The sequence below is a fragment of the Sapajus apella genome, unplaced genomic scaffold (assembly GCF_009761245.1).
Source record: "Sapajus apella isolate SASKATOON/1434 unplaced genomic scaffold, GSC_monkey_1.0 scaffold26, whole genome shotgun sequence".
NCBI classification, from domain to species: Eukaryota; Metazoa; Chordata; class Mammalia; order Primates; family Cebidae; genus Sapajus; species Sapajus apella.
In genome coordinates this window covers 5,136,435-5,162,392 of record NW_022436966.1, presented here as the reverse complement: position 1 = coordinate 5,162,392, position 25,958 = coordinate 5,136,435, and the positions used below count along the sequence as shown (strand labels likewise).

Here is a 25,958-nt window from a genome sequence, read left to right as displayed (position 1 = left end):
AGTGAAGAGGAAATGGTGAGGGGGGGCAACTTGAGTGTTGTTATTTTGAAGGGCAACATCAGTTAAGGCGAAGAGCAGGAATGTACACTTTTGGAAGTCTATGCTTTGCAAAAGCCATTTTGGATATGATACAGCAGGTAGAAATATTTTCTGTCCTTCCATATGATTCTACAGGGGTTCCAGCTCCATCCTTCAGGAAGTAGAAAGTTCTTTGGAAATGAGTTTCTTCACCAAATGTTTAGCCAAAAACCTTAGGCCCATTTCTGAAAGCTTTCTTGAAATTCCTCTGGATTTATGAAGGAGGCACTGTTTGCTAAAACCACACATGTTTTATTACTTTCAGCACAAGTACAATGAAAAATGTTGGAAAATTTGTATACATGCTTGCCAATATGTGGTGCTTTAGAAATTACAAATAATGTTTCTTTTATTGGCAAGATAGAAACTACATATCTTTTAATCTAATATTATTTTTGGCTTCTGGAGTTAAGTCATTTGAATTCCCCGTGGGAAATCATAGAGTCAGGTTTACCATGACATTTTAAAATCTGCTACATTAATGGAAATAACTTGGTAGCTCATGGCAAGTACAGATATGAAGCAGCTGCTATGTGCCAGGCACTGTGGTGCTGGGAAGCAAAGACAAGCAAGACACAAATCCCACCCTTAAAACTAGACAATGTCTAGACCAAAAAAGTCTAGACAATGTCAGTGTTTAATTCTATTGGGAAAGACCAAGTCATCACCTTCTTTCTTCTTCTTCCTTCCTCTTTCTTTCTTCCTTTCCTCCTCCTCCTCCTTCTCTGTCACCTCCTCCTCCTCCTTCTCCTCCTTCCTCTTCTTCCTTCTCCCTCATGTCTGTTACAGCAACACACAATTTCATTCCCACTACTGCTATCTAAGATTTAGTTTCTAATAATTTTATACCTGGATTGTTGTAATCCTTCCCGAATAAATTCCTTTTTACTTATCATCTTTTCCCTGGCTTTCCTTTAATCTAGCTGGCTGGTCCATCCTGCACTTTGTCACCATAGTAATCTTCTTAAAATGTAATTGTAATCCTTTCACTTCCTACTCAAAAGCCATCAACAACAAATCCTGCCTTTTATTTCTATTAAATCCCTGTCCACTTTCCCACCTTGCCTCTGCCACTCTTCACAAACCCTACATTCTAACCAGACTGGTCTTATTCGTCAACACCTGACTATGTCTCTTGCATTCCCACTTCTGCTCTTGTGTTGTCAATTGTCCTCCCACCCACCTTTGTCTTGCCCATCTAAATCCTGTGTCCTGTATGGATAAGTGCAGGTCATTATGAGGCTTTCTTTGATATCCAAAGCCAACAATTACATATTCCTCATTTAATGCCTTTGAAATCCGTTATTTAAACCAATTATTTGACTTAGGCATTTGCTACTTTATATTTCAACATAGGTCATAAAATCTTTAAAGATCAGGGCATCTTAAGCCTCCATATTCCCCCTACATTACCTAGCATAGTACATCCTACTTAGTACTGCCTTATATCACACTAAAGCTGGAAGAAAATAATTAGAAATAATTTAATCCACCTGTTTCATCTAATAACATCCAAATTATTGATTGGCTTTAGTGCTATCTCCCCGACAAAGACCTAGGCTGGGATATTGTTATCCTGGAGTTAGTATTTCAATTTTTCTTTCTTTTCTCAATTCAGCAAAGACTTATTCTGTAGGTATTGTATGTACTGAGTGATGCTGGAAACTCATCGTTCCTTTCTTTTAATGGTGACCCTGGATACAGGGGCATAGGAGGAAAAACTGGAAAGTGAGGAAGTTCATCCTGAGAGAAGACCCTGCCTACCTGCACTACTATGACCCTGCTGGGGTGAGATCCTGTGGTTGATAAATCCGTTCAAATAAATAAACGCTGCATTTATAATCTGGGCTTCCCGTTCCTCTTCTCTGCTCTGTTGATATCCCCTTTTTCTCTTTACTGGCCCACTTCTTTTTTTTCCCATTCTCCTCTACCTTTTTCTATCCCCTTTCAATTCAAAGCTCTGAGATCTTGGGCCTCTGAGGTCAGCATAAGCTTAGGGATGGAACAAAATCTCACTATATTATAATTTATTTGGTCAACTCAGCACAATTTTTTTTGTTTTCCCCAATCTGATATTTTCAGGGAAATTCAATCAGTCCATGGCTTAATATGCATAAAGGTAATAATTCCCCATCTAGGTCAACTTGGATGAGGGCATTGTTTAAGTCCAGCAATTTGGGCTGTTAATTGTCAAAGAGAGCTTTTTCCACCATAAAATGAACCTCCCTTAAAGTGTGAAGACAACTCTGGGTTGGGTGCTCAGCCTCTGCTTGCAGCACTGGGCTCTTTGACTCTCCCTTGATGGTTATATTGCTGCATCAGGTGCATGGTACCAAAGAGCTCTGGAAACATGTAGCTCTTCTCTAGTGGGATATGGTGACCTGAGCCTCTCCACCTCCCTTGCCGCTTTTCTTCAGACTCAAGTCCAGATTGACTTGCATTTTCTCATCCAGCCTCCTGGCCCCACTGAAGCTGGGTGTGGAGGATCTGGAAGAACCCTAGATCTGGAAAGAGTTTTCTTTAATCTCCTTCTGCTCTTACTTATTTTGGGGACCCTGATCTATGCAAGAGTGAGTCTGGTTTTTTCACCAACAGGATGAGGTCTATGTATACGCTGTACTTTGGAAATATAATGAACAACTCCTTTCTTCTTTAGGGAGAAGATCCCCTGGGAGCAATTCACTTGAGAGGCTGTGTGGTGACTTCAGTAGAGAGCAACTCAGATGGTAAGATGAATTTCTGTGTGAGAGAGGTGTGTGTGCTCAGACTCCCTTCCCATACCCGGACCTACTGGGTCAACATTAATCAATCAATTAATCAGGATAAGCAGGAATAGGTCAGGCATGGTGGCTCACGTCTGTAATCCCAGCATGTTGAGAGGCCAATGTGGGCAGATCACTTGTGGTCAGGAGTTCGAGAGTAGCCTGGCCAACATGGTGAAACCCCGTCTCTACTAAAAATACAAAAATTAACTTGGCTTGGTGCCACGTGCCTGTGGATTGCTTGAATTTGGCAGGTTGCAGTGAGCCAAGATTGTGCCGCTGCACTCCAGCCTGAGTGACAGAACAATATCTCAAAAAAAAAAAAAAAAAAAAAGCAGAAATGAATTTACTGTCTGAAAACCTTGGAGAAACCAAGAGTTATTTTTTGTCCCCCAACTGTTCTCCAGGCTTTCCAGGCCTTGGGGAGTTGGATGGCTTTTGTGGATGCCTTGAGCAAGTCCATGAGCAATGCTGGGAAAATGCCACTTCACAATGGCTTAGAAGAAGAGCAATGACGGGGTTGCACTAGAGGACCCCAGACCACAAGGCTGTGATTTAGTACATGGAATAACCACGTGGGTGTAGTTCAACTTCTCAGGTGCTGAGGACAAATGGCATCACTGGGGAGATGTGGTTTTGACATCCCAAACCCTGGTTTTGTCCTGCCATGTTTGGTTTGTAGTATAATCAAGGCTGACAGGAAAACATATGAACTGCAAGTGCCTAGAGTTTTACTATGCCTGAATTTGCCCACCTCCACCCCCACCACCTAGTTTGGTTTTAGGGCAGGACGCATGGTTCATTCTTTATTTGGTTTGCGATGTTTTAAGTCTTGTCACGGTGTTGGCCAGGTTATTGCCTTTTAGTCTTCAGCAGAGCTCTGACTTAGCCCTGGATAAAAAACAGTTCAGACTATACTTGTGGTACTGGTGGTAGGTCTGGCTTTGTGTATGTATTTAAACATATACATATACACATATATTATAAACATAAATCTAAATTGATAGAAAGACAGGTAGATAGATACATATCAAGAGCAACCCTTGGTTTTGATTATGAGCAGAGGAATGGTACCCATTAGAAACTATTAGAGGTTATTCATTAAACACTGTTGCTATACAAAGGTGAGAAATTTAGTTTGCCTGTAAACTGTGAAAGAAAATGTTTCTCCTCGAGTGTTTTACCTATTTTTTAAAAATATATATATATACACACAACTGTACTATGTAGCTACTATATCAATACTATATGTAGAATTATGCAGTGAATTATTCTGTAATCATACATTGTTTGTATGTTTGCAAGCCACATAATTTCCTTGGAACACTAATGAAAGAGATTTCATGGCTTGCACAGGAGGGTAGACCAAGTGGTCTTTCCTGTGAGTGCTGCCATTTCCCTTCTTTTTCCCCAGGCAGGAAGAGTGAGGAAGAGAACCTTTTTGAGATCATCACAGCTGATGAAGTGCACTATTTCTTGCAAGCGGCCACCCCCAAGGAGCGTACAGAGTGGATCAAAGCCATTCAGGTGGCCTCCCGAACTGGGAAGTAAAGACACACCTGCACTCCTCATCCCCTCCTGAGGGAAGCCCATGGACAAGCTCAGCCCAGGACCTGTCCATTTCTGTGACAAATCAACAGGAAAGGGCCCAGGGTTGGGAAGTTTTTGTCTGCAGGGGATTCTGAATGTAACTTGCCGCATGGTGTACAAGGTTCCCCGGTAGCCCCTCTGTCCCTCTCTGTAGCCCCCATGCAGGTAGAACAAGCTGTGCAGCCTCAGCAGGCTGCTCACCCTCTCCTAGGCCTCAGGGCCACTTGTGGAAAATGAAGAAATTCAACTAGGAGATTCTGGAGGTTCCCCCTAGCTTAAAAAAAAAAAAAAAAACTTCCCTGTGATTCTAACACTTGCAGAAGTGAAAGTGTATCTAGTTGTTCTGCTGGTGTCCTTCCTTAGCTAAGTCTTGGCCTTCAGTTGTCTTCAAATGTACCAGAACCTGAGCCAGCACTTCCCTTTGACACTGTTTGAAACTGTTGCTGATCCGTAATATAGTACCAGCAAGAAACCCCTTTTGTTCTCTTTAGCCATCTTCTACTTGCTCTTGGCCTTCAGATCCTGTAACCAAATGAAGGAGAGCTCTCTCTGTCTTCCTCATCCTACTCAAAAGTGTCCCTAGAGCAGTGGTGGCTTTGAGGGTTTTGCCTTCTGTTACTTTTCACAGCCTGGGAAGTTGTATCTTCTGGGAAAGAGACCCGGGGAGGCCAGGAGTAGCTGAGGGTCCTTTCTGTGCCCTGAAGCCACCCAGAGGAGCCCTAGTCCACTCTGGTTTGAGACTGATCTGAGAGGGTCTCCTTTTGTTCCTTTCTGGAGCATTTCTCTAACATTTATTACAATTAGGAGGGGACCTCCACATCTGTGAGATTCTGTTTCATTTGAGATTTACAGAAAAAAAAAGTGGCCAGATGGGTTCCCCCCCCAATGGGTGAGTGTCCTGGGCAACTGTCTGGTGAGTGTGTCTCGCCACAGCTGCAGGAAGTGGAGGTGCTAAACTACCGGCCCTTCCGCTTGCTGGGAGAGGCTAATATCACAACTGCACTGAAAGGACTCAGAGCCACACAAAACTTCTGAGAGGAGCTGTTAACATGGAGCAGCACCTTCAGTTCTCCACTTACTGATATTGTGTTTGTGCCTGAGCTTTCAGCACAAGCAGTAGCAGCTCCTGCTTGAGTTCTCAGGGTATCATGACCCTATGAGTAACCAAAGTGAGCTAACCTACACTGAAATTGGGAACTTGCTTGCAATTTTTCACCCTGACCACTAACTAATGATTCTTTTCCAAAATTGAGAAAGACAGCACCCCTTGAACCAGATATGTATGTGAAAACATATTTTTCCATTCCAGAGTTTTAATTTTAAGGCCCCAGGAAGGAAAGGAGAGTAGAACACTTTTCCTGATTTTATCAACTCCTCTCTTGCCCTCCTTCAATTCCCCTGTAACATCCCTGAGGCTGTTCCTACTCCCAGATTTTTTTTTATCAGTAGCCTAGAGGTAAAGAACTTTTTCTCTGATTTTTTAATAAATTGTCTTTATAGAATATGCACAAGTTTTGCTACACTCAGTGTTAAAATATTTATTAAAAAGAAGTCAACTTAATGTTTTGAAATAAATATATGACTGTGTTTAATGCATTTTTGGTGTGATGACTCTGTTTTGCTTCCCACTGATAACTCTCCCTTCTGACTGGGCACGGTGGCTCATGCCTGTAATCCCAGCACTTTCAGAGGCTGAGGCGGGTGGATCACTTGAGGTCAGGAGTTCAAGATCAGCCTGGCCAACATGATGAAACCCCGTCTCTACTAAAACAAAACAAACCAAAGAAATAAGTCTCCTTTCTTACAGCTCACTTTTATTTTCTGAGGATAACACTACCTTTCTTTTTTCATCATCTCAATAGCTTTATTTTTTTTAATAAAATCTGTTCTAAGGGATAATAAAAATACAGGAAAAGCTTATCTTTACTTTCTTAAGAAAGTAGGCTTAAGAAATAGGAAAATATATGGACAGTCTGTATCGCTGATTTTTAATTTACAAGTTCTTGATTACAGTGGTTAGGCAAGAAAAAGAATCCACTAAAGAGATAAAAACTATTAACATTAGGGGAAAAGAAGATTCCTACTGAAGGGCTGCCAGGTGTGGTTGAGCAGAATGTGCACTGCAGAAGTCCAGAGGGCAATATTCACATTGTAGTCTAGGTAACTGTTGTTCCCTGGGGCTTGCATTACGGTTTGCATGTTTGTACACAGTGGCCTGATGAGTATTCAGAGCATCATCAAGGCTTCCTAACATGGACAATTGACTCTTCCTGGTAGAATGAAAGTGTTACTTGTCAAGGTGGATATTTAAAGGATAGGTATAGATGTTTATGTCTGAACCTCTTTGGCTAAGAAATCAAGCTTAGACCCTCTCAGACATAGTACTAGGATAATCCACATGGGTCTGAATCTCAGAGTGACAGACTTTACCCTCAGTGATTTGGAGGAAGGCATACACAAATTGCCAATTGCATTTGAAGAACACTTAAAGCTGAGAAGACAGAGTGGTTAGAGGCTGGCCATATCGGCTCATGCCTATAATCCCAAAACTTTGGGAGGCCGAGGTGGAAGGATCACAAGGTCAGGAGTTCGAGACCAGCCTGACCAACATGGTTAAATCCTTTCTCTACTAAAAATGCAATATTAGCTGGGTATAGTGTTGAGTGCCTCTAATCCCAGCTACTCAGGTGGATGAGGCTTGAACCTGGGAGTCAGAAGTTGTGATAAACTGAGATTGTGCCATTGCACTCTAACCTGGGTAACAGAGTGAGACACCATCTCAAAAAAAAAAAAAAAAAAAGAAAGAAAAGAAAGGGTGTTAGCATTTACTCAGGATTCCAGTTTAAAGAAGGAAGAAAATTATAATCAACTGTGGAGCAATTAATAAAGTATGTGTAAGAGAGGAAAATGTCTTTTGTATAATGTGACTGATAATAAGTCACCTTTGGAACAGGTGCTTGGTGCCACAAAGAAAAATCAGCACTGAGACAAAGAAACTCTCAGCAAGGCAATTTTACTTTCTGCAGAAAGGGTGCTCCTGTTAGTCATCTTGCCAAAATATATGGACTGTCTGTATCACTGATTTTTAATTTACAAGATCTTGATTACAAGAGTACAATGAAAAAAGGAAAAGCAGACATACATATCCTTTATCCTTTTGGGTTGTCCTTACTGCTGTGTCTGATCTCCGTTGGTTGGAGCCAGAACTCAGAATCTAAACTAAAACCTGATTGGCTAACAACTTAAAACTTTTCTAAACAGATAAAAGCAATGAAGAACAAAAAGGAAGTCCAAATAAGGAAGGGGCATAGGCTGTGAGCTGGGACAGGTCTGTGAGCACATCTAGCACAGATATCTTGGTTAAAGTACAAGAACACAGAATGTGCTACATGCCTGTGAGCATGTCTAACACAAATATCTTGTTTAAAGCACAAGGACATGGAATGTACTTATTCCTTTATATCTAACAGCTACATAGGATAAGGCTTAACAAAGAGTCACTAGTAAAAAGCAAGAAGGCTTTGAAGAAAGCCTTTAAAAGAGACTACTATTTCTAACATTTATTATTATTCTTTAATAAGACAGAAAACTTTGAAGTGGAACTTTTCTACTTCCCACAGTCAGAAAAATAAAGAATTCAATCTGAAAAATTTAATATCCTTTGGGGAAAATAGAAGTAGGAATGTAAGGTGAGAATCTTACACATGGTTAAAAATACAGTACTGAGTTAAGGAGAGATATTAAATGTCTCTTGTAGATACACACAGAAACATACACACATACAGTGGATAAAATTCTACCCACAAAGAATGGTTTAGAAAAGCAGAATGAGGAACTTGCTTGGGTTAAAATAGCAGCAGTGAGCCAGATGAGGTGGTATATGCTTGTCAGCTATTTGAGAGGCTGAGATAGATGGATCCCTTGAGACCAGAAGTTCAAGGCTGTAGTACGCAACCATTGTGCCTATGAATAGACACTGCACTCCAGCTTGTGCAACATAGGTAGACCCTATCACTAAAAAACAAACAGACAAACAAAACCCCAGTCTCTTTGTGCTTGTTCGTAGCAAGCTAAACAGCGTGTCAACATCATTTCTTTTGGATGTTGTGTAAAGCCTGATACACAGTTCTCATCAGCCTTAGAGTAAAAAGAAAATCACCAAAGTAATTCCTTAATATTTCAGATTTCATTGTACATTCCGTTCTGAATAAGGAATTTCAGAACTGCAGGGTGTATTGGGAAATGTCATAGAGGAAGGGGTAGAAGAAAGAGAAACAAAGTTATGAGGAAGTTTATTTAGCTGCTTTAAAAAAATAAACTTAGTGTGAAATTATAGCCCTCAGTGGTTTTGGTTCAGTTTCAGGGTAAAGGGAAGGTAAAATTTAGCTGTCACTGAGGGAGAGAAAAGAGGATGCGAGGAGAGGAGAGTTTTTTAACACCACATTTGCAACTTAATTTGAGCTTCAGTAAGTTTCAAGGGGAAAATGCACTGGGCTGTTTATGGGAGGCCAAGTGACAGAGTGGGAAAGGCAGTGGTCTTGGAGCCTGGAACCTCAGATTGAATCCCTGGTTTCACTGTATTTGTGACATCTTTTTAGTATCAGCTTCTTTGTCTCTAAAATAAAAATAATATTCTTCTGATAGTGTTGTTGTTAGGACTAAGTGAAATAATACCTGTAAGTCACTTGTAAGTCACTCAGCAAGTTCTCGTTTCCTTTCCTCTGACCCCTCTGCTGTAGAAGGCACTAGTGGCAATCTACACTCTAGCAGTGGCTTGCAACTTTTGGTTTATGTCACAATTGCTGGGGGAATTTTTTTATGGAACATATGCCTGAGGCCCAACTTTAGGGATTCTGATTTCCCATGCATGTGGTTGGGTCTATATGCTTGCACTGCTGCTTAAAAAAACACACACACACACTCACACACACAAAACACATTGGTAATTTTTACCAAAATTAAAGCTAAAAATTACCAATAAATTGCTTGACTCTCCACTGCTTACAGTTCAGACACTGATGCAACAGCCTAGCATTTAAGGCCCTTCACAAACTGACTTCCCTTTCCAGAAGGATTTCCCCTCTGCTCTGCTTTCACTCCAGACATACGGGCCTCTCGATGGTCCTTGGAGGATTATCAGCTTTTGCAACCTTGTCTTGCCTATGCAACCCCATGGCCTAGAACATTCTCTGCTCCAGCTCTCTGTTTCTTTCATTCTTCTTTTTTCTTGAAGGCTTAGCCCTCCCTGTTATTCACTGTACTTTTCCCCACTTCCATGATAGACCCACTGCTGCGGAATTTCTCTAGTATCTATTTGCACCAGGCATTTACAAACAGTCACATAACATGTTGTCTGTTTTAGGGTTTGTGTGTTTTTTGGGGTCAGAAAAGTGTTCGTGCTTCACCATTTCTTCAGTCCTTTCTAATGCTTAGTTCGGTGCTTGTGCATAGTGGTGCACTGTCAACAGCTATTGGAATGAAGTAATTACTGTCATTGTGAGGAGGCTCCTTATACCGGTATCCCGTGTTTTACTGCATGTTCCTTTATTGCACTCCTCAGAGACTGCATTTTTTGCCAATTAAAAGTTTCTGGCAATCCTGCATGGAGTAAGTCTATCTGCGCCATTTTTCCCACAGCATGTGCTCACTTCATGTCTCTGTGGTACATTTGGGTAATTCTTGCAATATTTTAAACGTTTTCATGCTTGTTATGTCTGTTACAGTCATCTGTGACCGGTAATCTTTGAAGTTATTACTGTTATTGTTTTGGGACACTAGGAACCATGCTCATTTAACTGTGCAATCTTAATGAATAAACAGTGACTGTTCCACTGACTGGCTGTTTCCCTATCTCTCTCCCTTTCCTCGGACCTCACTGTTCTCTGAAACAGAATTTCAAATATTGAAATAAGGACAATTAATAACCCTACGATGGCCTCTAAGTGTTCCAGTGAACAGAAGAGTCACACATCTGTCACCTAAAATCAAATGCTAGAGGTGATTACTCTTAGTGAGGAAGGTGTGCTGTCAGCCGAGACAGGATGAAAGCTAGGATTCTCGTGCCAGATAGTTAGCCAAGTTGTGAATTCAGAGGAGAAGCTCTGGGAAAATTAAAAGTGTAGTTCCAGTTTACACATTAATGATAAGAAAGTGAAGCAGACTTTTTGCTGATATGGAGAAAGTTTTAGTGGTCTGGATAGAAAATCAGGCCGGGCGCAGTGGCTCATGCGTGTAATCCCAGCATTTTGGGAGGCCAAGGTGGGCTTATGGCCTGAGCTAAGGAGTTTGAGACCAGCCTGGAAAACAAGGCAAAACCCTGTCTCTACCAAAAATACAAAAAAATTAGCTGGGCATGGTGGCACGAGTCTGTGGTCCCGGCTACTTGGAAGGCTGAGGTGGAAGGATTGCTTCAGCCTGGGAGGTCGAAGCTGCAGTGAGCCAAGATTGTGCCTCTGCACTCCAGCCTGGGTGACAGAGGGAGACCCGGTCTCAAAAAAGGAAATCAAACCAGTCACGATATTCCCTTAAGCTAAAGCCTAATCCAGACCAAGGCCCTCAACATCGAGGTAAGACTCTCCACCAGCAAAAAAATTATGACTCACTGAAGGTTCAAATGATTGTTTGTATTTTTTAGCGATAAAGTATTTTTAAATGAAGATATGTACATTGTTTTCCTAGATATAACGCTATTACATATCTCATAGACTATAGTGTAGGGTAAACATAACTTTTATATGCACTGGGAAACCAAAAAATTGTGTGACTCCCTTTATTGTGATATTTCAGTGTTTGGAACTGAACCTGTACTATCTCCAAGGTATGCCTGTGTATGATGTGATCTGAGGAAGATCACTGCAGCTGTAATAGCAAATCCATCCTGTCTGCTACCGCCATCCTATGTAATTTACACTACCTCAGTTAACTTTCATAACAACCTCAGGTTTTACCATATTATTCCCATTTTACAGATGATGTTATTGTGGCACAGAGAGGTGAAGATACTTGTCCCAGGTCACACAGCTAGGAATAGATAGAGTCAGTGTTCTAGTCCATTCTGGCTGGTCCCAGAGTTCATGCTCTTCATTCTCGTTTTAAAATTCCCCTTCATTATATCATCTAGAGTTTAGTTAGTGTTCACTATGAGTGCCAGGGTCTTTGCTATACACCACACAAATTTCTCACTTATTTGTACAACAACCAAGTGTAGCTTCAAGGTGAGGCAGCTTCATTCCCATTTTACAAATGAAGAAAATGAGGTTGATAAGCTTGCTCAAAAGCCCTAGGCCAGTAGTGGAAAGAGATTCAAATCCAGGTCCACCTGGCTTCTGAATCTATGCACGTAAGCTCTTGGTTCTGTCATGGGTCTATTTGGTTCATATCAATTTTTGGCTAGCTATCTTGTTGCCATAGGAACCCCTTGCTTATTGTGCCCACCACTCAAGTCCTATCAGCTGCAGCAACATTTCCTCTTAGGCCACAGCCAGCCATGATGTTGGGTTCTAGGCTTTTCTTCATTTAAAGGAAAACCCCTATGGTCAGATACAGCTACACAAGTAGCTCTGCCCTGCTGATACTGGTTTTGAGGCTTCTGGGGATTTTATTCTCTAATATCATGTCACAAAACATTTTCCTGATTAGCATGTGTGTGTCTATTTATATATACATACTTGAACATGTGGGTATGTACTTAAAACTTTTTAAGCCTAAGTCTACTGATGATAAGCACTTTGAAGAACAGCTTGACAGTTTCTTTAAAAGCCAAACACACACCATTCACTCTACTCATAGATATATACCCAAGAGAAAAAGACTGATGTATGATCAAAAGTCATGTTTTGTCAATAATATGAAAATAATAAAAAGGAGGGATGCTTTACCAAATATTTGTGAATGGCAAATAAACACATGAAAATATGCTCATTGCCATTAGTCTTCAGGGAAATGCAAATTAAAACTATAATGAGATACTACTGTGTACTTATTAGGATGTCCAAAATTATAAGGACTGACAACTCCAAGTGTTGACAAGAGTGTGAAAGAATTGAAACTCTCATATGGTGCTGGTGGGAAAATAAAATGGTACAACCACTTTGGAGAACAGCTTGACAGTTTCTTAAAAAGCTAAACACACACGATTCACTCTACTCCTAGATACATATCCAAGATAAATGAAAGCCTATGTCCATACAAAACGTATACATTGTATACATTAATGTTCATTGCAGCTTTCTTTATAATTGAAACAATCTAAATGTCAAGCAAAAGGTTAACAGATAAATTCTGTATATTCATGCAATGGTATGCTTCTCAGCAATAAAAAGAAATGAACTATTGCTGTGTGCAACATGGATGAATTGCAAAATAAGTATGCTGAGTAAAAAAGGCCAGATAAAAAAGAGTACATGCTGTGTGTCTTTACTTTGATAAAAATTTCTAGAAAATGCAAACGAGTCTATAATGACAGAAAACAAATCAGTGGTTGTCTGGGTGTTACAGAATTCCTCTGGTGCTGCTTTGCCAACCAGAAATCTCTGTGGCTGCTTTTGCCTCTGCCCAGGCCTTGCTTGGGGCCCTCTTGGCTCGCTCTGCCTGCTCAACCCAGCAGGCTGGGCTCAGCTCCTGCCCTGGCTGGGATCCTGTGCCCACTATGGCTCCACACTCAGTCCATGGCTGAATAGGGTGTGCCACAAGTGGCTTCTGCCTTGGGCATCAGTATCTAGACAAGGGGCATGTGGCAATGCCTGAACACGGAGATGCCAGCAATCACAGAGCCCCAAGGGGTGCTACAGCTCTTACTGGAGGATTCCCAAGGTCTGAACCCCTAAGAGATGTTGCAGATCTTCACTCCCCTAGCTTGGCAACTGGGAGCATGTCATAGCTCTCTTTCTCCTATAGTCTGGTGAGCAGGGGTGTTTGTTACAAACCCTTTTATTCCCGCTGCCTGCAGCTCAGTGGGCAGAAAGGAGGGTTACAGCTCATTCATTCCTACACCTGCAGCTTGGTGAACAGGAGGGTTAGAGCCCATTTGTTCCTGCTGCCTGCAGTTAGGTTAATGGGAGGGTGCAGCACCAGTAGCTCTTTTCACTCCTGCCATTCAGCAGGTTCTGGGTTCTTGTCCCACAACCAAGAGGAATGAGGTACATGGACACTGGAGAGTGAGAAAGCAAAGAAGAATTTTTTTTTTTTTTTTTTTTTTGAGACAGAGTTTCGCTCTTGTTACCCAGGCTGGAGTGCAATGGCGCAATCTCAGCTCACCGCAACCTCCGCCTCCTGGGTTCAGGCAATTCTCCTGCCTCAGCCTCCTGAGTAGCTGGGATTACAGGCACGCGCCACCATGCCCAGCTAATTTTTTGTAGTTTTAGTAGAGACGGGGTTTCACCATGTTGACCAGGATGGTCTTGATCTGTTGACCTCGTGATCCACCCGCCTCGGCCTCCCAAAGTGCTGGGATTACAGGCATGAGCCACCGCGCCTGGCCCTAAGAAGAATTTTATTGAGCAACATAAGGAAAGCTCGATCCTGAGTGGGTAGCTGCCTGTGTGGCTGAGTTTGGGGTTTTTAAGGCCTTAGAATGGGAGAATCCATGCTGGTTGGTCCATGGGTGGAAAAGCACCATTTGATTGGTTAAAAGCATCATCCAGAAGCAACCAATCAAGAGATACAGGGTAAGATGGGGATGGGAGTTCTCACTCTGGTCATGGACTCTATTTGGAACAGGCAGCTTGGTTTTTCAGGTTTCAGGCAGTCTTTGGCTTGAAGGTTGTGTTTCACTGGGGAACTGTCCCTGTTTACCTAGGAATTTGTCTGTCTCCTGTTGCTTTCATGAGGACGAGGGGAGGGAAAAGAGGAATAATTGGTGGAAGTAATTAAAAAGGGAAAAGAAAATTTTTGAGAGGAATAGATTTGTCCATATATCTTGACTGTGGTAATGGTTTTTACAGGTAGATACCTATATCAAAACTTGCCAAATTGTACAATTTAAATACATGCAGTTTACTGTTTGTCAGTTTTATCCCAATAAAGCCATGCTTTGCACATAGAAGGCTGTGAATCTGGGGTTTGGCAGACACAGCACCCTGTAGTGTGAATAGCTACCCATGACATTCTTGGCTGAGTTTTCCTGCTCTCAGGACTCTTTAAGGGCTGGCCCAGGAGAAGTCAGTATGATTTAAAGCACCATCCCTCATTTCTGTTGAGGGGAGCGGCATCTGAGCGCAGCAAGGTCCCCGGTCAGCAGAGGGAATTTCAGGAAGCTTCCCTCCAGTTCTTATGATGGCAGGAGGCTGGCCTTACAGCTTTTAGAAGGTTGTCAAGCTAAAGACTTAATATTAGGAGAGTGCCTGATTAATACTCAAAGAGTGAGAAATCTCAGCCTGAAATTTATATCCCCAAAGCATTCTGGCATATTCAAATTTCACTTGTGCAGGGAATGAGGAGGAAATGGGGGAATGTGGAAGGGAGTGAGGCGCATCTGAGCAGAGTCAGAACATCACCAGGAAGTTGTTTTCCTAAACACCCCCCACTCTCAAATCTCTCACATTGATCTCCTTTGTTGTAACTTGCCTTTTTTCTTTTAAAAATGAAATGTAGAAGAAAATTTCTGTTATTTTGGAGTTCTGATCAGTGGGTTTTGTTTAGTTGAAAGTTTCTCATAAATGGAGAAATTCCCTCTTATGGCCTAGAATGGGAAAATGCATGCTGCTCTTGGCACTCTTCAGGCGCTGGCCCAGGAGAAGTCAGCAGGATTTAAAGTGCCATCCATCATCTCTGGTGAGGGGAGCAGCATGAAAGGCAGCTCAGAGGAAATAGAGTTTCTGATGTGTGCAAACCCATAAAGCCAAGCAGCTTCCCAAACATGGCCAGAGTGACACAGAGGTGGTGAGCCCAGAAGTGGAGAGCTAACCCCAAGACAGAAGCACTATTTGCTTTGTGTTCAGACAGGGAGCCTGTAGAAGACACTAACAGATGATCATCTGCCGGAGTTGAATAATTTTAAATGATTCTGGATTTTTCTACCACTTCTACAGAAGGGTTTAATATCTCATAATCTGTACACAGGTTAAATACCAGGCCTGCTTCATCAGTTCCTATCTAACCTCTCTGAACCCTGCATATGCGTCTGTGATATGAGGATATTGATACCTAGCTTGCACTGTTCATGTGAGGATTAAATAAGATAATGTAAATAAAATGACACTAATGTGGATGTCCAATACATGGTAGTTTAACAAGATGTTAAAATGAGATTCTTTTTGTCTCTATTCAGCTGAAGCTCTCAAAAGAACCAGAACCAAATAGTAGGTGGCAAGTACTCCCACATCAAAGCAATGTGGGACTTGCAAAGGGATGGCCAAAAGCCAGTTCTGCAACTCTTAGCTCTTCTCCCATCTGGAAGATCTAAAAAGACTGAAGAACCGTGAGAGGCTACTTGAAAATTAGAGAAATAGTTTCTTTGGGGAAAACAGTTGCAATGCAATGGAATTTTTCTTTCCCCTCTATGGGAGTGGTGGGAGGGTGCTTCCCTTTACCCCAAGCAGACTGTGAGGTGCTTCAAAATGACTCTGACCTTGACCTGTGTCAACTATAATCTGTGTAGCCCAGAGGCTGGTGGCTGATCATGCCTGGAAACAACCTAAAAGCCAGAGGCTGTGGCTGACTGGTGCCCTGGTGGCCGAGGAGATGACTGCACTGGAATCTGTCTGTGCTCTTGTCTTGCCAGGGCAAAGGATGCCCAAGTGAGGGCTTCCCATCGCAGACAAGCAGGATAAGGCCCTGTGGGGCTTGTGAAAATGCTGCAGAAGAGGACTGCTTGAACAGCAGGCGTATAATCTCAACAAAGGGGATGACCACCCTATCCTCAGAGGCTGAAGGGGAAAACGTAGGCAGCCAGCCACAGGAACACAGGTGGCCTGCGTCATGGGAAGTGCATTTGAATGCTTCTGGGGTAAGGGTGGAGGTGGGGTGGGGGTGGAAGGGATGTTTCTAAACCCTCCTCTGAAAGGTAGCTTTGAACATCCACAACCTGACAGGAGACCAATACTAGGTTAGGCTGACACCAAGAAAGTATGACCTTTCCTGCCCTTGGCTCCCATTTGCCCCCATCCTACCTCATTTCTAGAAAAGCTGAAGGAAGCAGGGACAGGCACAGGACAGGGAAGTAGAGAGGACCTCACCTCATTAGCCACCCTGCCCACTACAGGCTTCTCCAGATTTGCAGTCTCAACTTGACAAAGGCAGACTCCTTAACCCTAAATGAGATTCAGAGTATTGGATGGAATATTATACTTTAATTACTGAGTCGAGATGGTTTTGTGACTTTAAGTGGCAGGAAGTCTTTTTATTCTCTAAGAGAGACAGGAAATATGATAGAAGCTGCCTGAGAGTCCATGCTGGGGTGGGGAAAGAACTGATTTGAATGGGTTATGGGAGGAAAAAAATTAAAGTCTTATATTGATGTCCTCCTAGGACCCTGGCTTATTCAACATAATTGTTATAGTAGCTGTTGTTATGGGGAGACGTTATTCACAAAGACAAATGTGGCCGTCTTGAAGTTTTGCTCACTGCATATTCCCAAGCTCTCTGTCTTCCAGGGACACGGTAGGGCTGTACTTCCCAGCCTTTGGTTTTAAAAAGTACAATCAGTTTGGTGTTGAGCATTTCATTGTGGTATAAGATCCTCTGGAGCTCTCTTTTCTCTATAAACATACAGACCCACCCTATAGCCACTGTGTAACCATATGTAGCCACCGGGCACTTGAAAGTGGCTAGTGCAAATTGAGATGTGCCATAAGTGAAAAAAAAATATTGGATTTAAAAGACTTAGTACAAAAAATGCATGTAAAATGTCAATACTTTTTGTATGTTATTACTTGCTGAAAAGATACTATTTTGAATCTAGTAGGTTAAATTAAAAATATTATTGAAATTAATTTTATGTGCTTGTTTTTACTCTTTAAAACATGGCTGTGAGCAATGAGAACACATGGACACAGGGAGGGGAACACTACACACTGGGGTCTGTCGGGGGGAAATAGGGGAGGGACAGCGGGGGGGGGGAGTTGGGGAGAGATAGCATGGGGAGAAATGCCAGATATAGGTGATGGGGAGGAAGACAGCAAATCACACTGCCATGTGTGTACCTATGCAACAATCTTGCATGTTCTTCACATGTACCCCAAAACCTAAAATGCAATAAAAAAATAAAAAAAAAATATGGCTATGAGAAATTCAGACTCACACAGGTGGCTCACGTTTGTGGCTTACATTATGTTTTTAGTGGACAATGTGGTTCCTGACAGTTGTTCCTTTTTCAGTCTGCCTGGTTCCTAAACTGAGGCTGTCAAAAGCATGGAGTGGATATCACAGACAACAGACAGTGGAAGCATAATGGAGCAAGAATAAGTTTTTGTTATTTTAAAGCACTGGGGCTTGAGGTTGCTTGTTATTGCATCATGCATACCCAGTTGACTTAGCAGGGAGGAGAAAGGCAGCAGAAGTGAACTCATTCATCATCCTAGCCTCTGAAATCTTCATTAATGTCTACTTTTCTTCTTTAGACCCCTCATCTCAATGCCCAACAACTGGAAATGTCAGAATCTTTTTAGAATTTTCCACATCCTCTTCATTGGACTCTGGTTGAGTAGTAATTCAGGAGATTGGCAAATCTAATATCGTTGTGTGGGTTTTCCTTAATCATCAATGTCTGGACAAACAAGGGAAATAACTTTCTGCTTGTCTTGTCTTTGGGTTACCTAGGCCATCGTAAGGCCAGAAGACTTACTGCCTTAGTTTGGCCATGTGTTTCCTGTTAGTGAGTGATGCAGTTGGATAAATAGCACATGCTTTCCGTTGTGCCTCCTTCCCCTTTTCCTGCAAAGTTGTAAGGTGCTGGGATTGCCACAGCAGGTGTAAATTCACTTGAGGAGATTTGAACTTGTTCATATTTTCTTTGAGGACAGTCATAGGGAGTTCTTCTTTAATTCTTAAGTGAACAGTGTTTTATTAGGGAAACAATGCACATTTGAAGATACTAGGGATGGCAGCATCTAACTTTTATTTTGCTGCTTAAGGAATTTAGTATAAACTCATTTTTGCAATCTTCTGACTCTGAAAAATCTTTTATGGATAGTTACGGATAGAATTGGCTGGATTGGAGTCCTTGGTTGCATTTAAGGCTTGGTGATAGGGAATCAGTAGCGTTTCCTATTGTTATTAATCAGCTGTGTGCTCTTGGCAAGTCTCTTGCTCTTTGGCCTCTCCATGACATATTCACATTAGAGTTTTCTAAGCTCATTCTGACCTCCACATCGTGGAGGTGGTTTGGAGCTAGGCATCCCTGGGAGAATAACAGCAGTCACACCTGTTGTCATAATTCAGGTAAGAGATGATTAGGTTTGAATCATAGCAGGGAAGGTAAGGCAGGTAGGAGTTAAGTTCGACTGACAGCTCCACAAATGTTTAGAGCTCCACCCTATGTCAGAACTGTGCTAAGATGGAAGGTAACCAAGCCTTACCCTCTTCCCTCAAGAACCCGTCCTTCTTGGGGAGAAGAGAGCTCCTAAATTAATGATGTCAGCATCCCCTGGTTGCTAAGTGCTGTGATGGGCAGATGAGTGAGGACAAATGGACTGTTCAGAGAGGGCTTCCTGGAAATGATGGTAACGGAGCACAGCTTTAAAGGATGAATAGGATGAAAAAGGTAAGAGAGATTCAAAAGCCACTTAACAGGAAAAGCCAGCAAGAGAGAAAAGATTCTAAGAAGACTGTTAATTTAGGACTTAGTGACCTGGATGGTGGCCATTTCATTGATGAGTATAGCAAACACAAAATGAGCAACTTTGTTAGGGGAAAGGATGATGGATTTAGATAAGGAAACACTGAATTGAAAGTTCCAGTTAGGAATCCAGGAGTGAATGCCCAGTAGCAGTTAGAGATCTACAGGACTGGAGCAACGGAGAAAGGCCACAATGGAATTTTACACGGAAGAGTCATGGCTGTGGGTGTGAAGTGGTAAGAACAGGTGAGAATTCCCAGGGAAACAAGAGCCCATGCATCCATTCTCTCATGTATTCAGTATACATTGACAGTCCACTGTGTGGTGATTGAAGAAATGTGAGAGCAACCTGTAGAGTGTATTCCCTAAAGGCAAACAGGAGGGTAGACTCTTCTTTCAAGAAGCCTGATTGTGTGGGGGAAAGAAACAAATAGGTAATAATTAGATGAAACAGGAAACCAAGGGAGTACTTAAGGATAAAAGAAACATTCTGCAGTTGAAAATTTAGTTGAAGTTTTAATCTACACTTGAAAAAACGTTTTTGTCAGCAAGAGAAAAAATAAACATTTTCGGTTGATCATACACATAACTGTTAATATTGTTAGAATTTGCAGTGATTTCATATTTATTAATGTAATTGTTCACTTTTATTTTCTGATTCTTCTTCTCTGCAAATAATGGATGTGGAAGATTTATGTGTCAAAAGAAATTGAAAAAACAAATGTTCATTGAACATCTCCTGAGCTGGCTGTATTACACAGGTGCAGAAAAGTGAAGACCCAATCCTGCCTTCTGGGGCTTAGCATCTGTTTATAAAGATTAATGCTACTGAACTGCATAGATGATCACTGTTATGGAATTATACCTTCACTTCTAGAAAATACCGTAAAAAAGTAAGAAAGTGAAAATGTTGAGGAAAGTCTAGAAAACTGGCTTTAGGCACTATTTGTGCTGAAAAAATAACTAAAGGACCTGAGCTTTGCCTTTTTTCTTTGTAGGCAATGAGGAGCCATTTATTAAAAGGGGACCTGGGCGTAGCTGGCTTGGAGGAAGGTGTATTAGTCCATTCTCATGCTGCTATAAAGAACTTCCCTTCTTAGCCTGTTGACTTAAAGGTTGGAGGATCCCAAAGTTTCCAGGGGCCAATCTTAACTTCCAGTTTAGTGTTGCTTGGGGTGATTGACCCAGACTATCAAGATGAAATCAGTCTGCTACTTCACAACCAAAGTAAGGAAGAGTGTGCATGGAATACAGGAGCTCCATTAGGGCATCTCTTAGTATTATCACAGCCTGTGATTAAGGTCAATGGGAAACCACAACAGCCCAATCCAGGCAGGACTACAAATAGCCCTGACTCTTCAGGAATGAAGGTTTGGGTCACTCCACCAGAGAAAAAACCATGGCCTGCTGAGGTGCTTGCTGAAGGCAAAGAGGATACAGAATGGGTAGTAAAAGAAGGTAGTCGTCAATACCAGCTACGACCATGTGACCAGCTGCAAAAACGAGGACTGTATAACTGTCCTGAGTATTTCCTCCTTCTTTTGTTAAAACACGTTTGTGTATGTGTACACTTGTAGTAAGAAAATATCTTCATTTTATTTCCTTTTCCTTTATCATGTGACATAAGGTTTATTGACGTCACATCAACATTTAAGTACTGTTAACTTTATGTAATTGTATTTGGGTTGGGGACTGGTGCATTTCCAGTTGTACCACGGACACTTGTATTATGTTAGATATAATTATGACCTTATTATTGTCTTTATTTGAAGATTATGTATGAACTCAGGAGATGTGTATGGGTTCAAGTTTATAACGGGTGGACTTGTGATGGTTAATACTGAGTGTCAACTTGATTGGATTGAAGGACGCAAAGGATTAATCCTGGGTGTGTCTGTGAGGGTGTTACCACAGAAGACTAACATTTGAGTCAGTGGGCTACGGAAGGCAGACCTACCCTCAAGCTGAATGGGCACCCTCTAATCATCTGCCAGCAGATATAAAGTAGGCAGAGAAACGTGAAAAGGTGAGACTGGCCTAGCCTCCCAGCCTACATCTTTCTTCTATGCTTGATGCTTCCTCCTCTTGAACATTGGAATCTAAGATGTTGACACCATTGTTCAACCTTAGTTAGCAGAAGCTTTGTTTCCAGTGGGTTGGTTGACTGGTGCACCTGGAGGAAGGCAGCCCCTGGGAGAGGGAGAGGTTGGGGGTTTATTTCTTTTATACTTGCAGGTGCTCAGGTGGATTTTGTGCCTCCACCACAAGTCACTGCTCCAGGTAGGCGGCCAGCAAGCTCCACCCAGCTGCTTCTGTGAATTCTGGAAAACTTTTTCTTCTGCCCTGCAAGCCAATAGCTGGTGACAGCTGTTTCCCTAATTGTCCATCCTTGTCAATTGCTCTTTACTCATCTCTCCCCAGTGAGCTGGCTCCAGCACACCACCTGCTTCCTGCCAGGCCTTAACTGAAAGAACCAGGTAGGAGTGCTCTTCAGGTTTTATTGCTAATTTTTTTAGTTGTGATAATTGGGGATGTGTTTAAGAGTGAAAGGTTTAAATGTCCATAATTTATTTTAAGATGGAAAATAGAAAAAGAGAAAAAGCAAACTATTAACAATTGTTGAACCTAGGTAGATATAATTGTTCATGGTGCTATTCTTTTCATTTTCTTTATTTGAAAATTTGCATAATAAAAAGCAAAAACAAGCAAAAGAACTTCCCAAGACTGGTAATTCACAAAGAAAAGAGGCTTAAAAGTTCTGCAGGGATAGAGAGGCCTTAGGAAACTTACAATCTTGGCAGAAGGGGAGGCAAGCATGTCCTCCTTCACATTTCTGCAGGAAGAGGAAGAATGAGAGCCAAACAAAGGGGGATGTCCCTTACAAAACCATCAGATTTTGTGAGAACTTACTATTATGGCAGTAGCATGAGGGAACCGCCCCCATGATTCAATTACCTCTCACTGGGTCCCTCCTATGACAAGTGAGGATTATGGGAACTACAATTCAAGATGAGATTTGTGTGGGGACACAGGCAAACCATATCAAAAGGTGACTCAAGAGATGGGAAAATTAATTAGTAGACTCCTGTAGTAGATCTCTACAGGAGGTAACAGGAGTGTCAGCAGTAGAAAGAAGGATGAATAGAATCATTTCAAAGGAAGAATCTACAGATTGCAATAAGATGGTGAGAGTTAAGAGGTGTTCTCCATTCTTTGGAAAGAGCAGTTTCTTAACAGGAAAAGAAAAGTCATAGCACGAGGATGGGTTTGGAACATGAGTTTGAAGGTAAGGGGAGAGGGTGACAATGCACAGATTGATTTAGACTCATAAGCAAAGAAGTAACAGCTGAAGTCCTAGGGGATGTGTTCACCAAAAACGAATATGGAGAATTGATAAATTGATACAGCTTTGTGTCAGGATACCTGGGAAGACTTGTGAATGGAGATCAGGAGTAGAAAGAGGAGCCAGCAAAAGAGTTGGTAAAGATTTGGTCTGCAGAATAAGTGACTCGGAATCCTAGAGAGATGAGAGATTCTGCAAGAAAAGGGAAGTGGTCAGCAATGTCAAATGCACAAAGGTTAAGGTAGCTGAGATATTAAAAAAGATGGTTTTGTTTGGTCATTAAAGCACCATGGTGACCTTTAGGGCAGCAGTTTCAAAAGAATGTTGAAGGGAGAAGTTACACTACAGAGAAAATGGGGAAGAATGGTGAAAAAAGGAAAGCATTGGTCATAGATTATTCATTCCGGAAGTTTCTTATAGTGAATTACATAGTAGAGAACTGGCTTGTACCAGGAGTAATAGGTTAACTCATTCATTTACTGGTTCAAGAGACCTGTATTTATTAGATCCCACGAGGTGTTTTTTCACTGCTAGGTGAGTAAGACAGGTAAGATCTCCACTATTATGGAGTTTGCACTCTAGTGTGAGAGAGATAGTCTGTAAATGATGAACACAATTGCAGATATTAAAAGTGCAATGATGAAGTGAAACAAGGCACAAAATAAGCATATTCCAGCCTATACAAAGAGAAAGTGCATAGATTGAGCACAGTATGTCTTGTGCTTGATAAACCATGGGGAAAGTGGTAGAAGACATCACAGAGGCAGAGAAGGAGTCTGTGTTTTACTCTAAGTGCAAGAGAATGCTATCAGTAGATTATAAACAGAGAAGTAACATGGTTAGATTTACAACTTTTAAATTCTTTTAGGCTGCTTTGTGAAGAGTGGACTGCAAAGGGCAAGAGTTGAAATTGAAAATATGATGGGAAGATGCTGATAATTCATTCAAGGAATAAATGTGGTTTAGATTCAGCTGGTACACTCTGAGTGTTGAGTTTCACCATGCTGGCCAGGCTGGTTTCAGACTCCTGAGCTCAAGCTATCCTCCTGCCTTAACCTCCCAAAGTGCTCGGATTGCAGGCATGTGCCACCACATCTGGCCTTAAGTGCTTTTGGGAATAAAAAAACTGACCAGAAGATCTTACTTGTAGATTAATGTGATATATTTTACTTTTAAATATATATTTATTTTTCTTTGATTTAAAAAAAGACTGCACACTTGTTTCAGAAGTACAAACTAAGGACAAGTATGAAAAAGAGACCAACGTTCAGCCACATTCTTAGGGTCTGTTATGATACTAGAAGGAGCAGAATAATGGCTGTGGGTGTCTCCAAGAAGTTTCATCTCTTCCAGGGAGTTATCACTGAGAGGCAGGTTAGCCGCAAAGTGACTCCTTCCTGGTTAGATGACCATCAACCAGTTACTTAGCATAGCCTCCATTTCTTTATCAGTAAAATGGGCATGTGAATAATATAGTACATAGGGTTAATATAAGGATTACATTACATTCAATCATGATGAAAATTTGCATATTCAAAATCCTATGTGAAATGTTACATATTTTAATTATGTAAATACCTTAGGACAGTTCCTGGTTCATAACGAAACCTCAAAAAAAGTTACACTTGTATATTAGGACAGTACCAGGGTGAGAAATCACTAAGTTAAGCAAACTGTTAACACAGTGTAAGGGTTGCTCCTGCTTGGAGGTCTTTGACCCACTTCAGGTATAGGACTACTGTCTTCAAGGTACTCACCATTCATGACAGTTCAGGAGGAGAACCCCGGAGGGCTGAGGAAACAAGATACACCCCTTATCTGAAGTTGCTCATCAGGGAATGGATGCCGAGGCCTACGCAAAGGGGAACACCATGTGGAGACTTTGATTTGAGATGAGAAGCAACAGGGCAGAAGCCGGGGTATTGGAATGGAATGCAGGTTCTCAGGGGGCCTCTCATACATTTCACTTGGTGTTATACTTTTTCTCTTAGTTACATAAGTTCACAGCACCAATACGGTTGCTGTTGCAATAACACAGCTGCAAATAAAAAACCATAAAAACCCAGAAAAAAAATCTGGGCTTCCCCCAACTATCCTTGAATAGGGGTTAAGCAATTTGGAAGTCCCCGTTTCTGATTGCAGCATATCCACAAGTCTAAATAACCATTGAAGTAATACTATGTTAAGAGTTCAGTATAACCATGAGTAAGGTTATATAAATTGTTTAATATGCCACGTGGTACCGGTAGGGTAGAAATAGTACATTATTTCTAATGCATTTAGTAACTAAGCCCTTTCTGAAAGTGCTTATAACTGCAAGCTCTGCTTGAACTACAGCAACACTACATCTACGTGTGAGAGAATAGTAAAAAACCCCGGTCTTGCTTCTTTAATATCACCTGTCTTCCCTGACAGATGAATAGCATACTGGAGTATTTTGTGGACTTGTAAATTTGTTTGTAAGGGGCAAGAGGGTACAGTTTGGGTGGGCATAGTTTTTAACCACCTGCTCGCAATTCTTCTGTGAAAATGCCCACTATCATTATTCCTGGGGAAGTGACACACATGTGAGCCTCCTAGAATTTAATAAAATAACAACCATTTACAGAATATGTAGTCTAGGCCAGGAACTTGGTTAAGTACTTTTCAAGAATTGTTTTATTTCAACCTCACCCTAACCCTATGAGATAGTTTCTTTTGTTATCACCACTTTACAGATGAAGACTCTGATGCTCAAAAAGGTGAAGTAAATTAGCCAGAGTGACACAACCAAGCAGGATAGCAGAGATGGGATTCAAACCCAGAGTTTGCACTTCTAATCCATGCTGTTTTCTTTCCTTCCTACTCATACTCTTCCCAGATGTATCATTCTAACTTATTGCTGCATTTAACATGCACTATATCAGGAATTCTCCAGCCTTCTGGGTTGCCCTTTGCTTTGGTATGCAAATAAAGTAACTCCAGTCTTGTACAGCTTTCTGTGGAAAAGCTGCTGGCCTTACCAATTTCCCCCCAAATTCTTGAGAGTAGAGGAGAAGACTTACATTGTTTTATCCATTCTCATTCTGAATTCTTCCTCTTGTATTAGTTCTCATCACCTACCCCATGACATAAAGCAGTTACTGTAATTCTCTCCATACAGCCTCACCCTGCACATGCACATAGCTCTTTTTCCATTCCTCTAAACATGACTCCTCCAAAGGTATAAAGAGGTCAGCTGGTTTCTCTGGAAAGCAGGTGCTGAGACAGAAGTAAGAGTGGAAGAGGTTGGATGAGAAGGGGAAGAAGTAATCCCATGAGAGATAGAGGAGGAAGGAAGCAGAATTTGGGTAGGAAAAGCCTTTGGAATGCAATGCAAATCTGAAACCAGTATAGCCTTGAAAGACAGTGGCAAAGGGCAGTCTTTCCTATA

At 41.6% G+C, this 25,958-nt stretch overlaps 1 protein-coding gene across 1 annotated transcript in view; it reads left to right on the top strand.

Moving 5' to 3' along the window:
- Positions 1 to 6,026, top strand: part of PLEK (pleckstrin) — a 32,511-nt gene extending 26,485 nt beyond the window's left edge. The window contains exons 7-9 of the mRNA XM_032291909.1: positions 1,783 to 1,866; positions 2,735 to 2,804; positions 4,255 to 6,026. Of these exons, the coding sequence (XP_032147800.1) occupies positions 1,783 to 1,866; positions 2,735 to 2,804; positions 4,255 to 4,391 (291 nt within the window). The 3' untranslated portion in view covers positions 4,392 to 6,026. The remainder of the gene's footprint in view (positions 1 to 1,782; positions 1,867 to 2,734; positions 2,805 to 4,254) is intronic.
- Positions 6,027 to 25,958: the final 19,932 nt, after the last annotated feature.